Consider the following 12,442-nt stretch of genomic DNA (forward strand, 5'->3'; position numbering starts at 1 on the left):
ATAGCATAATTATGCTAATCAAAAATTAAAGAACAACTGAACTCAAATTAAATAGCATAATTATGGTAATTAAAAATCAAAGTACGGGCATTTTTTTGTTGAGTTTAATTTTGCCACAGTATAAGATCTTTTGATTTGTCTTGTGATGGCGTCATTTGTTCAAGAATCTGGTAAACCACTTTAACTTATTTGATTATTATTGTATTTTAAGTTTTTAATTTGAGTGTTAAATATTTAATTCATCTTGAATTCAATAAACAAGTTAGATTATCAAACAGTTGATGAGTTCAACCAATTTTAGACTTTTAGCTCTTACTTTTGGTTCTAAAATTATTTAAAAATGAACTAAGTGATGTAATGGTAACGTTACTTTATGAATATGTGGGCTTTTCTTTATTTTAGGCTAATCAACGGTCAATATAATAAGTTGTAAAAGCCAAATTGAAGTGTATTAACCTTGCATTTTCTTTGTAATGATTAAAATGTTTGAATACAAATATATATATGATTATTTAGAAGTAATACACTTTGAAGAATAACTAATTAATAACATTCATTTTTTAGTTCATTTTCTCCTCTGAATATTAAAATTAATAAATATAAATTCAAATAAAATAAATACTAATCAATCTAATATTATCAACAAAATATTAGAGAATAATTTTATATAGTTGTTATTGACGATTTTTGATTGTCGATAATGATGACTAATTTATGGTGGTTCAGTAGTTAGTATAATGGTTGATGCCGGATGGTAATTAACGGTGATTGTTGATAATTATGGTGAATAATGGTAATAAAAATGGTTGGAAAAATATGAAGGATAACAAGTTTCATTTGTATCACCAACCAAATGTCTAACACAAGGCAAAATTGTGTCATTTTATGAAGAAAAAAAGCTTATAGTGAAACAGTTCAAATGTCACAAATAGAAGAAATGAAAATGCCTTGAATGTTTCAGTGTGTTAGGCTCCTTCTTTGGCCAATAAGGTCAAATTTTTTTCTCTTTCTTTGAAAACTGCAATACAGTATTTGATTATACTATAGTTAGTTTATTCAGAAGAATACATTGACAGTTTCAAGAATTGGATCAAATTTTCCCTACTTTGAGTTACTGCCAAGTGACAGCAATGGGACTTCTAACTATATGTGTTCTTGAAATCCAAGTCAGTGAACCAAATGTTGAATCAGCAGGACTACTTTTTCCCTTTGTAACAAACCTCACTTTGTATCTCAGTTTCTGTCCTTTTTTATGAAATTTCAGAATTTTTGGCTTCACAGTGACTGATACTCCATAAGGTGTCTTCACTTGTACAATGTAAGTACTCCTAGGGGTCCCAACATTTGTCACAGTTCTTTTAAATGTCTGGATCAGATGTTGGTTGTTGCTGTCGAAAAGTACAGAGAAAGAAGGGTAGTTGAGATTACCAAGTGACTGAAATGAATGACTAGGACAAGTATAATTTTCTCTCAACAAAAGGGCTATTTGGGAAGAGTTGTAGTTTAGGCTACAGATATAATGTAGGTAATCTTCGGTTGAGATATCGTAGATAAGGCCTGGATCAGAAGCCCTTTCAGGATCAACATGTCCTGAGCCAAAGACGAATGGTGTAGCTGATAGTGAAGTTTCGGAAACAGCATCTGCAATTGGAGTTCTTTTTTTGTCAAGGGTATAAGCAGTTGTCATTAGTGCTGACTTGATTGCTGCTGGTGACCAATCTCTATGGACTGATTTAAGCAATGCAGCTAGTCCACTGACATGAGGGCAAGACATGGAAGTGCCAGAAAGAATGTTGAATTGCACGCTTCTCTTATCGCTCTTTAGCATTGATGGGCTGATATTTGGAGGCCAGGCAGCTAATATGTCCACACCTGGAGCAGTAACATCCGGCTTGATAATATCCGGTCCAGCTGCACTAGGTCCTCTAGAGGAAAAGGCAGCCACTATTGGTGCGCGATTGCCATAAACTGTTCCCTCGAATTTGATTGAAGCTGTGGCTGTTTTTGTCAAGTTAATGTAATTCTTGATAGCAATGCCAGCTGAAGCTCCCAAGGATGTGGCAGGCAGGACATGAGCATCGGCATAAAGTTCATCGCCCTCTTCAACTCTATTTACCATAATCATTCCAGCCCCACCAGCTAACTTCACTTGCTCTCCCTTTTCAGCTCTGCCATTGATTCCTTTCTCACAGACAACAATCTTGCCTTTGACTAATTTTGAAGATAGTGTCTCATTGGTGCAAAATTGAGCTCCTTCCCCACCTGCCGTTCTTCCATAAACAAGTGGCAATTGCATTGTAGGCTTGCCTACGTACAAGGAAGCCCCTTTAAAAACATGTCCATTTCCAAGCTTTACAATAGTTGGAAAGCTGCGGTCCAACGAGCTTGCAGCAACAGTCATAATCCAAGGTGCTGCATTGCCAACAGTTGAACTCAAAGGCCCTGAATTTCCTGCTGAACATGACACAAAGACCCCATGTTGGACCGCACCAAATGCAGCAATCGCTATATTATCGATATAAAATGGCTTTGGCAAGCCTCCTAAAGAAAGTGACAATACATCCACCCCATCAATAACAGCTTGATCAATAGCTGCTAAAACATCAGAGCTTGAGCAACCTAACATGAAACAAGCTTTGTAAACTGCAATTCTTGATCCATAGCTCATACCACCAGCCAAGCCTTTAGCCAGACCGAAAAGGTTGGCACCATTGACAAGATTCCCAGCTGCTGTTGAAGCAGTATGTGTTCCGTGGCCTTGTGAGTCGCGCGCTGATCTATAATCCTCTTTTTCATTGATTTTCCCTGCAGCAGCTTCATATCCTTTGGGAAAAATCCTTGCACCAATTATCTTCCTATTACAATTTGATCGCGCAAATTTGGTTCCAGCTTCACATTTGCCTTTCCAACGAGAAGGCACCGGTGGCATGCCAGAATCACGGAAACTTACATGTTCAGGCCAAATTCCAGTATCGATAACCCCAACAATCACATCAGAGGTCAAATTTGGACCACTCCAAAGTCCTCTGCCACTTTTCAGCCCAAGAAACTGAGGTGAATGAGTTGTGTGTAGGCTTAACATTTCATCTGGCACAGCTGTAAGGAATCCATCAACTTGTTTTAGTGATTCAAGTTGTTTCTTGGAGAGTTTCGCCGAAAAACCAGAGATGGACTTTTCATATACATAGAGAAGCTGAGGAGGCTTTTCTTCTTGTTCCTCTTCACTATCAACAGATATAGAACTAATAACATCTTCATACCATCTTTTGGAAATCCCAAGATTACTGTCTAATGATCTGACTTTGGTCTTGTCCATATGAACAACATATATGTCTTGTTCAGCTAAAGTAGATGAAATCACTGAAACTATACATGCTAACAAAAACATGCAGTTTCTGAAGTTCATCTTCACTGCCAAACAGGGGACAAAATTAGAAAATTATGAGAAAAGTTCATACATACAACACTTTGTTTATAATAAAGTTAAGCCGAGGCGAAGGAGTTTGGGCGTTCTAAATTTTAGGACAAAAAATTGATAGTGGGGTTTGAACCCACATCACTAATGTAAACACGGCCCCTTCCTTATCACAAGTTAATATACATATATATTTATTTATTTTATTTTGAATCCACCTAGCTCCGTCTGCGGTTACAAGCCAACGAAAATATTAAATACTCCGTACAAATAAAAAAGCATTCATACTTGTAGGATTTAATTACATGAACAGAGTACTTTGAATTGCAGTCACTTCTTGTGAGCAAAAGCTAAAACAGATACACTCTAAAAGTGACAAGACAATGACATTACCATCTGAATATCAAAAAATTATACTAGTATATTTTTTTTATTTTCTTAAAAAAAATAAATTACTAAAAATTCGTTCATCTAAGTTTCAAGAGCCTTAAACCAAATCGAAGAACCAAACTTTTCAAGAAAAAAACACTAGCATCAAATCATGGAATCCAAAACCGAAAAACTAAATTATTTTAGTTTGATCTGATTTTTTGATTTTTCGATATGTATGTCCACTTGAAGCCATACTCGTGAAGCAATAACTTCAACCACAAACCATTAAAGCAAAACTAACTTGTACCACTGTTTTAACTTTAACGTGAAATATTTTATATATCACGTATATTTAGACCATAAAGGAAATTTGTACATGTATTTAATTTCTACCTAATTAAGTTGTGTGCCATAGCGAATCTGGAATAGACACGATAAGCTTAATTATATATGTGCCTAAGAAAAATTAAAGATTAAAAACACGTATATAAAAAAATAGAATTTACTAACTTTAAACTCTGAATCTGTCATTAGTACTCGTGCAAATATATTAGAAGCTATAATGTGCATGGTATTGTAAACATGAATATAAGGAGAAAGCATACCTTTGTTTTGGGATATTCAGATCAAGTACTGAGGAAATGATAAAGGCTGATGAATAATTTAAATAGGCCAAGGGAAAAAGTGTGACAAATTATGGCACTTTATGTTTGCTAGTTAGCAATAAAGAAAAATGAAATTTAAAAGAAAACTTTTTTTAAAAAAAGAAAAAAAAAAAAGAAAGGTGGAAAAGCAGCTTAAACAATTGAGAGGAAATAGAGATATGATGGAATAATGCTGGCTTTTAGGAACTTCTATAGTGCTATATATAAAAATACTTTTGTGCAATCATTGTTCAAAGAAGTTGTATTTCTTATTCTTTGGGTCACTTAAAAATGGTGATACTAAATATAATATTAGACCCCACCAAAAAAAAAAAAAAGAAAGTTAACTTAGCTTCATGTTGTTCATATTATGATCTTTTAAGATTCTTGTACATATATATTTAGACAAGATTCTAAATAAAAACAGATAAATAAATTGAAACGAAAATAGTATATAAATTAGGATATGATTACTATCTTGAATTAGGATCAGAGCTACCATTGTATTTATGAGTCGCACCGAAGATAATATTTTTGGCTAAATCATTAAATTACGTTAAAGAAAAACATTTGATAGGTATGAAAAATCTATTTTGTATATAATAAGAAAAAAATGATTGTTATTCTTAATTTATTAATTAAAAAATATTGGCTCCACTCCTATCTTGAAGATGGGTTAATACATATAATATTTTTGCTTAAAGATAAAAGATTAGTTGCCGGAAAAACATTCGGTGACGGCCCTCATAAATGTAGCAATCTAATTGCTGTTTCGTAACTGTATTATATGTTTGACTTGGTGTTGTTTCTGTTCCCATTTTTTCTCGTATTCACATTAGATTTTGATTAAATTTAAATTTGTACTAGCTTTTTAATAAAGACTATTCTGTATTCAAGAGATTCAAATTTGAGATTTTTGATTAAGAATAATGCGTACTTATCACTCCACCACAATCTTTGTCTGATTATTTTGTGAGCAACAAAAAGTGTAAGATATAATCAATCATGTGTGGTGGCAAAAACATTAAATGTTAGGTTTTGGTCAGCTCCCAATAACTTGTATTCTTACTTGTAACCAATAATACGGCTGAAAATCTGTATAGTATTGTTGACCTCTGTTGCTTGAATTGTATTTTACTAATATCTTCTCTGTGTAATAAATGGTACTTTGATTTCAAGATTTCATTTTTTTAAAATATATATATGGAGAACAGCAAGCAAGCAATTAACAAACCGTGTTGCCTCTTTGTGTTGGTGAAAAATAAATGCAATGCTTTATATAATACCTAACGTAAAGCCCCCCATGGCTTGGTAATAAAAATTTAAAAGAGTCGGATTCAAAATTTAAAATTTATGAATTTTTATAATGATCTCAAGTTAATATACGATGATAATCAAGTTTATCATGCGCATCATCATATGCTTGGTATGATTAACTCTACAGGACAAAGTAGAAAATTAACGCATGCTTGTTCAGTTTTGCTCTAGAGTTGAAAAATGTGAGTGCTGCCAAAATAAAATAAGGCTCTTGATTTTTGGACCATAGTTTTGTTGGTGCACCTAAAACCTAACCCATTCTTTTGGTTTTTTCATCATTTGCATAAATGCTATCTTTGGCACTTTTCTTTCATTTCACGGCTGCCAAAAGCATCACACCCTTTTCTGCCTTTTCATGGGACCAAAAGGTCGGAGTCGAATATGAGTCGATCAAAAATAAATAAAAATAGACAAAATATTCGATTCGAATTATATCTAGTGTAACCAATTTTTACATTATCTTGTTGTAACAGGTTCTCTATCATAAAGTTACTAAATTTTGTTTATCACGAGCGATTACTTGTAATTATCTGTTAAATGACATAAAAGAGCGTAAAAGGCGACTATATATAAGTTTGAATTTTATTGCAGAATAAGATCTAGATGATATATACCTAACACTAGACACTATAGTGGGGTTATTTAGTGTTGCACACAATCATTGTAGTAATATTTGTTCAGTCCACTTAGAAATTATATTCCCTTTCTTTTATGCTGAATTTGTTGCATTGCTCAATAAAGAAAAGCATGGTATTGGAAGTGTTTCAAGATATCACTATTGGTGGTGGTGGCCTATCATTCTGTATCTGACTCTTGTTGGCTGTGTGTGCACTACTACTTTTCTGTATGTTCATTTAAAGTTGTGGATGAGTAATCAATTGTATATCTCTCGATAAAAATTAAAATCAGTCGAAGTCAACTATATTAATCTTCAATATTCATATAACAAAGGTCTTCGTCTCTTCGATATGATTACTTGCAAAAATTACTAATTATTATAGTTAGACTGGTTTTATATTGGTTATCAACCTATAGTAATCATCCTCCTTTATTATAAGTTTGCCTATATGTTAGGATCGAAAATAAGCAGGTGTAAACGCGGAAGCTAGCAATGCAAACCTCGAAAGACCACGAGTAAGAAGACAACGAGAAATATACCAAAAGACACAAAGATTTAACGTGGTTCGGTCAATCGACCTACGTCCACAAAGGAGATGAGCAATCCACTATAAATATGAGAGTACAAAATACGGAGAGAAACAACCTCAACCAATTCACTCAGAATACATGGGAGGTTCACACAAGTGATAACATATCAAGCTTGTGACTCATAAATTCTCCCCCTAACCAAAGCTCTCAAAGCCCTTTAAGACTACATTGTGAATGCTGATTAAGTTAGAAGGAACATTTCTCTATTTATAGAGTCCTAAACCTTTTCCTACAAGAAAATGATTAGTCAATTCAAAACTTTTTTCTTAAAGGAAAACCTATTTATGGTAAGAAATTTGGGACAAATAAAACCTAACACTATGCACACATAAAAAAAAAGATTTTTTAGAGATTTGTTGGATGACTTTTTATGTCTTACTAATAAGTAATAAGAGTTCAATTTATAAATCACCTAATGCTGACCCCAAAAATGTCCTTAGCTTTATAACAAATGACTTTATGCTCCCCTAATGATCTACATTAGTTCAAAACTAATGTAGTAGTTAAACAATTTATGCGCGCAATCATTCAAGATAAGGCTTGCATCAGATCCACTGTACTAAAGGGTTAATGACATGCAAGTTCGAGTATGAAATGGCATATATCGATCCAATGAATTTCTAGCACAAGTGTTCAACTAGTTAATTCAGACTTGTTTGTTGAAGTCATCAGTAAATAGGAGTAGTATGTATAATGTTGCAGAAGTGATAATAAAAGTAATATATGAAGGAATATACATGTAGAATTATTCACAGATGTCACATCATGACCTTCAGTTTCATCTATAATCTCTGTTTCTTAATGTTCTTTTGTGCCTCTTCTGTATCATTTTTTCTTGGAGATTATCACATTACAACTTAATCAAAAACCTTTGGATCATAAATGACTATAGGACTTCTTACAATGTGCCGGGAGCTTTTCCAAGTGAGTGAACCTGACAATATTATAGCATTTGACATTGGTTTTGCCTTCACAACAACCTTGAAACTTCTCTTCTGCATCGGGCGTGTGAAGGAGAGAGTCATTGGTTGTACCGATATATCCACTCCCTTAGGAGCTCTGATGGTTGCATTATAAACAGATTTGGCTTGGCCAACATTGGTAACTCTCCTCCTGAAAATGCCTATGGTTGGTTCTTGATCACTCTTTAGGCCAAGCTGCATTGTGGGATAGTTGATAGCATCTTCGCCAGTTGCAGGAATCAGTGTGGAGCAATTTACCTGTTGTCGAAGTAAACTGGAGACTGACGATGAATTGTAGCCTTCATGGCATAAGAATTGGATATATGCCATATCATCCATGTCATAGACTAATCCAGGGCTTCTTGCTTTCATCGGGTTAACTTGTCCAGCACCATACGCGAACTCTGCTTCCCTGTCCACCTTTGAGCTCATTGATCTTGCTTCAAGTTCATAAGGAAAAAAGATCAAAATTTTAGATACTACAGTCTGACAAGTATTTGTTGCTGTACAGTCTTAGATTATTTGTTGCTCGAGTGGACTAATCTTTTTTTTGCTACACTATCTATTTGGCTTAGGGGTACTGATTTTTAGACCAAATGACAGTGGAGAACAAGATTTTGTTGATTTACCACTAGTCATGATGGCAGACTTAATAGCAGAAGGAGACCAGTCAGGATGAAATGACTTTACATAGGCAGCTGCGCCACCAACATGAGGGCATGACATGGAAGTGCCGGACATGAGGGTGAATTCTGAAAATTGAGTATCGCCTTTCAGACCAGTGAGTGATTTCATGGGGGTGTAAGAAGCCAAAATGTCGATTCCTGGAGCTGCAATGTCAGGCTGTACAATGCTGCATCAGAAAGCTAATTTGGAAAATTTAACATAAACAATGAACTCTCGACTTCCATCTAAATTTACCTTCAGAAGGCGCTTTGTTCCCGGATTTGGACCTCTTGATGAAAATGATGCAATGAATGGAGCTTTGATCTTAACTTCTTGTGATTTGTAAATTACTGCTGAAGGTAATCTGCATTTTTCAAAAGCATCTCAGAACTAAGTATAACAATCAGTAGTTCTAGTTCGGAAATGGACTAAACAGGTTATAACATTTTTACCTGTCTGAATGCATATACCTATTCATACTTTTCCCTATGCTGCTGTTAACTATTGTTGCAGGAGCCATGAAAATTGGGGCAGAATCAAGAAACTGATCACTTTCAATTATAGTGCCGATTCCTCCAAGTTCTTTTACAACAGAATCAACACCCCAAGAACCTAATTGGCAGTAAACAAGCTTTCCCTTTACCTTCCGAGGGTCCATTGATCCTTCACTACAGTACCTGTGACAGTGTAATATTATACGAAAGGCTACTTCCAAGAAAGATCATATGCCTAATAGCAACCTAATTAGTACCTTGAACTCTCTCGAGTATCGGAGCTCTTGGCTATATCAACTCCCATCGCAAGAGGATACAATTTTTGCTTTGGGTCAAACGCGTTTACTCCAATCCCCTGCACAATGCTGCTATGAGTAAATGCATAAATGATAAGGGGATGCAATATATCCACCCAAAGACCGTAAACTTTGATCTAAAGCAGTGATCCAATAGACTTGTGTTTTCTCCTTTGCATATTCGAGCTTTTGTTAAGCAGGTAAAGGACTTACTGAGACTGTTCTCCCATTTCCCAACAACACCTTACTCCTGAACTCCCTATCAATGCCACTAGCTGCCACAGTTAGCACCCATGGTGCATGGTTTGCGACAGTTTTGAGGTTAGGTCCATCATTTCCAGCGGAAGCTACAGTAAGAATCCCTTTTCTCATGGCATGAAAGGCCCCAACAGATATCACATCAGTCGTATAACCACCAGTAAGACCACCAATTGAGATGGATATTATGTCTACACCATCAATAATGGCAGCTTCAAATGCAGCTAGAATGTCAATATCTGAACAACCTGATGTCGCCCAACAGACTTTGTACATAGCTACTCTAGCAGAAGGAACCGCTCCACGTGCAGTCCCTCGGGCAAGACCAAATAAGCTTGCATCAGGTACCATACTTCCCGCTAGGGTGGATGATGTATGTGTTCCATGGCCATGCACATCAACTGGTGACATTATGTCATTTGGATCAGGTACTTTGTCCAGCTTGAAGTATCTTGCCCCTATAAGCTTGCTTGATGATCACAATAACAAAACATGCACAAAAATTATCTCTTGCAGGTCCATTTATGTAAGTTAGGATATACAGATAAAGAAAATTTAAGTAAAACAAGCAATAAGGCAATGGCTGAGGTTACTATGTTTTCAATCCTAGTAAAGCAAACAATAACATCTTTTAGTAACATGTTCTAGATGTGAGGACCAGATACCGGCTAGGGTACCATGTGGACAACATAAGAAGGTATTAACTTCAAATTTCAGACACACTTATTGAGCTGTGCGCGGCTGGTTGGTTAAGTGTGACTCAGAACTACCTATCATTTATGTTATATTTTACATGTTATGCTTCTAGAACAAAAGTAGATTCCAAGATGGATGCCAATGATGTGTAAGACAAAACTGATGACAAGGGCATATATAATTTACTTGTTGCAACCAGAAAAATTTGCAAAATGGTGACAACTTCCTTTCCATTTGGCTGGAGGAGGACCAAGGCCATCATCCTTAAAGCTCTTTGATTGAGGAGTTACCCCTGTCAAAACATTTTCAAGAAAATATGATTGCTGCACTCTATTTTCTTCGCCAAAATGAAAAATTCAAACGATATTAAACCTGTATCGAAGACTCCCACAATAATGTTGCTCTCCCCTTTCAATCTTCTTTTCGCTGTTGCAGGCAAGCCAATAAATTCCCATGATCTTGTAGTATGTAGCTTCCTATATCTATTTGGTATGACAGAAGCCACTTCATCCATGCCTAGAGAAGAAGAACTCAATCTTTAGCATCAAAGAAATTTGCCAAAGACTAACAAAAGAGCTACTTACTGGATAACTTGTGAACTTCATATTGCGATAGCTTTGCTGCAAATGCATTGAAGATTTTTGTATAGCTATAAACATGAGATTCTGTTGCATCCCTAGTACAAATTACAACAGAGCAAGTCAAGAAAATTCCTTTCAGGAACTGCATTACTCTTGGATCACATGAGAATGACAGACTAATTTAACTAACCTTCCCTTTAAAGATGACAGGACATCAACATGTCTCTGAAATGCAGATTCTTCGTTCGCTGGATTATCTTTCAAGAAAACAATGTAAAAGTCCTGCAATACAATGCAGATCAGCACAAGCAAAACAAGATTATGAAAATGCACAGCACTAGCTTAGTGTAGTAAAAGAGTACTTTTCTATCTACTTCAACAGCTTCAATGCCACTCAAGATCAAGATAAGTAGTAGTAGCTGATAAGATAAAAGCCAACAGAAGTGATTGTTCCTCAACATTCTCACAAGACACAATAGTCTTTGTGTCAATAGTGATATGAAAGGTTAGGTGACATGCAAAAGTATTATTAGGTACAATATAATGGTAATAGCAATTAATGAGGAAGAAAGATCATCTGAAGGACACTTTTAACTTAACTTCATATTGAGGATTTTGATTGGTTGTCTTAGAAGAAAGATGGATAAAGATTGGTTGATTATTATGTGCAACTAGTTGAGAATGAAAGGAGTAATATTTTTCCCAAACTTTTAATATCGACACAAATATTCATTCTGAACCTACTAACTCTAGAAATCGAATACATTGTCATATACAATATGCTCAATGATTACTGGAAGCAACAACAATGGTAGTTAACTAAAGAATTTTTTGAAGTAAATTGATATACAAAAAATTATAAAATTAATATCCATGAAAGAGATTATATTGTAATTGTAATGCATGTAAAGAAGTGACTGATATCCAAAAAGCCAATACACAAGGAACCCTGGCTAACTTGGATTTAAATGCAAGTTTTTACTTTGTTTACATTAGTAGCAAAGTTAAAAAGCTTCAAGTTTAAAATGATTTTCAAAAAAAAAATTGTTGTGATAATGGCCCATTATCCAAAGGTAACCAAATGACATAAACATATGTAATAAGTTAAATTTTTGTCCAATAATTAAGGACTTCTAACATTAATTGCTAATGTACACCAGTCAATTGTACATAAAAAAGTTAGCTATGTGCAAGATTATGCAATTTAATAATATATATTAGTAGTATATTACAATGTTTTTAATTTTCGAAAAATAGCCTTAGGAAATACGATATGTAAACAAAAAGTTAGGAAGAATTCATGGCTTTTGCACTAAAGAAAAGGACTAGCAACTTCTCTTAACTTTACACTTTCTTTTAAAGAAAAAACTTTTCCTTGAAGCAAATACGCTAGTGGTCTAGTATTCTAGATGACAAGTAAATTTAAAAAGATAAATATATCAAACCATTTTATTATTTATGACTAAATCTCATACTAATTGTGATTTGTACATAGAAAATACTAGCATAAGCTATCTCACTAAATTTAACTT

General features: G+C 34.6%; 2 protein-coding genes across 2 annotated transcripts; both read right to left on the bottom strand.

The window, feature by feature from the left end:
* Window positions 1–929: 929 nt before the first annotated feature.
* Window positions 930–4,628, bottom strand: LOC107024244 (subtilisin-like protease SBT1.1). Its single transcript, XM_015225222.2, has 2 exons — window positions 4,393–4,628; window positions 930–3,411 (listed from the first exon to the last, which is right to left on the bottom strand). The coding sequence occupies exon 2, from the start codon at window positions 3,404–3,406 to the stop codon at window positions 1,112–1,114; it is 2,295 nt and encodes a 764-aa protein (XP_015080708.1). The 5' UTR covers window positions 3,407–3,411; window positions 4,393–4,628; the 3' UTR covers window positions 930–1,111.
* Window positions 4,629–7,629: 3,001 nt separating this feature from the next.
* LOC107013365 (subtilisin-like protease SBT4.14) lies at window positions 7,630–11,746 on the bottom strand. The gene is made up of 11 exons (XM_015213309.2): window positions 11,273–11,746; window positions 11,101–11,192; window positions 10,914–11,005; window positions 10,702–10,845; window positions 10,516–10,621; window positions 9,589–10,102; window positions 9,337–9,434; window positions 9,038–9,262; window positions 8,841–8,949; window positions 8,549–8,762; window positions 7,630–8,359 (listed from the first exon to the last, which is right to left on the bottom strand). The coding sequence occupies exons 1-11, from the start codon at window positions 11,369–11,371 to the stop codon at window positions 7,815–7,817; spliced, it is 2,238 nt and encodes a 745-aa protein (XP_015068795.1). The 5' UTR covers window positions 11,372–11,746; the 3' UTR covers window positions 7,630–7,814.
* Window positions 11,747–12,442: the final 696 nt, after the last annotated feature.

This window comes from Solanum pennellii, chromosome 1, assembly GCF_001406875.1.
Source record: "Solanum pennellii chromosome 1, SPENNV200".
NCBI classification, from domain to species: domain Eukaryota; kingdom Viridiplantae; phylum Streptophyta; class Magnoliopsida; order Solanales; family Solanaceae; genus Solanum; species Solanum pennellii.

Bases quoted from the DNA above. Each gene is read 5' to 3' on its own strand.
- LOC107024244 (XM_015225222.2), bottom strand. From the start codon at position 3,406: ATGAACTTCAGAAACTGCATGTTTTTGTTAGCATGTATAGTTTCAGTG.
- LOC107013365 (XM_015213309.2), bottom strand. From the start codon at position 11,371: ATGTTGAGGAACAATCACTTCTGTTGGCTTTTATCTTATCAGCTACTA. The intron at 10,846-10,913 runs GTAAGTAGCTCT...CTTCTTCTCTAG, and splicing joins TGAAGTTCACAAGTTATCCA to GCATGGATGAAGTGGCTTCT. The intron at 8,763-8,840 runs GTAAATTTAGAT...AGCATTGTACAG, and splicing joins GAACAAAGCGCCTTCTGAAG to CCTGACATTGCAGCTCCAGG.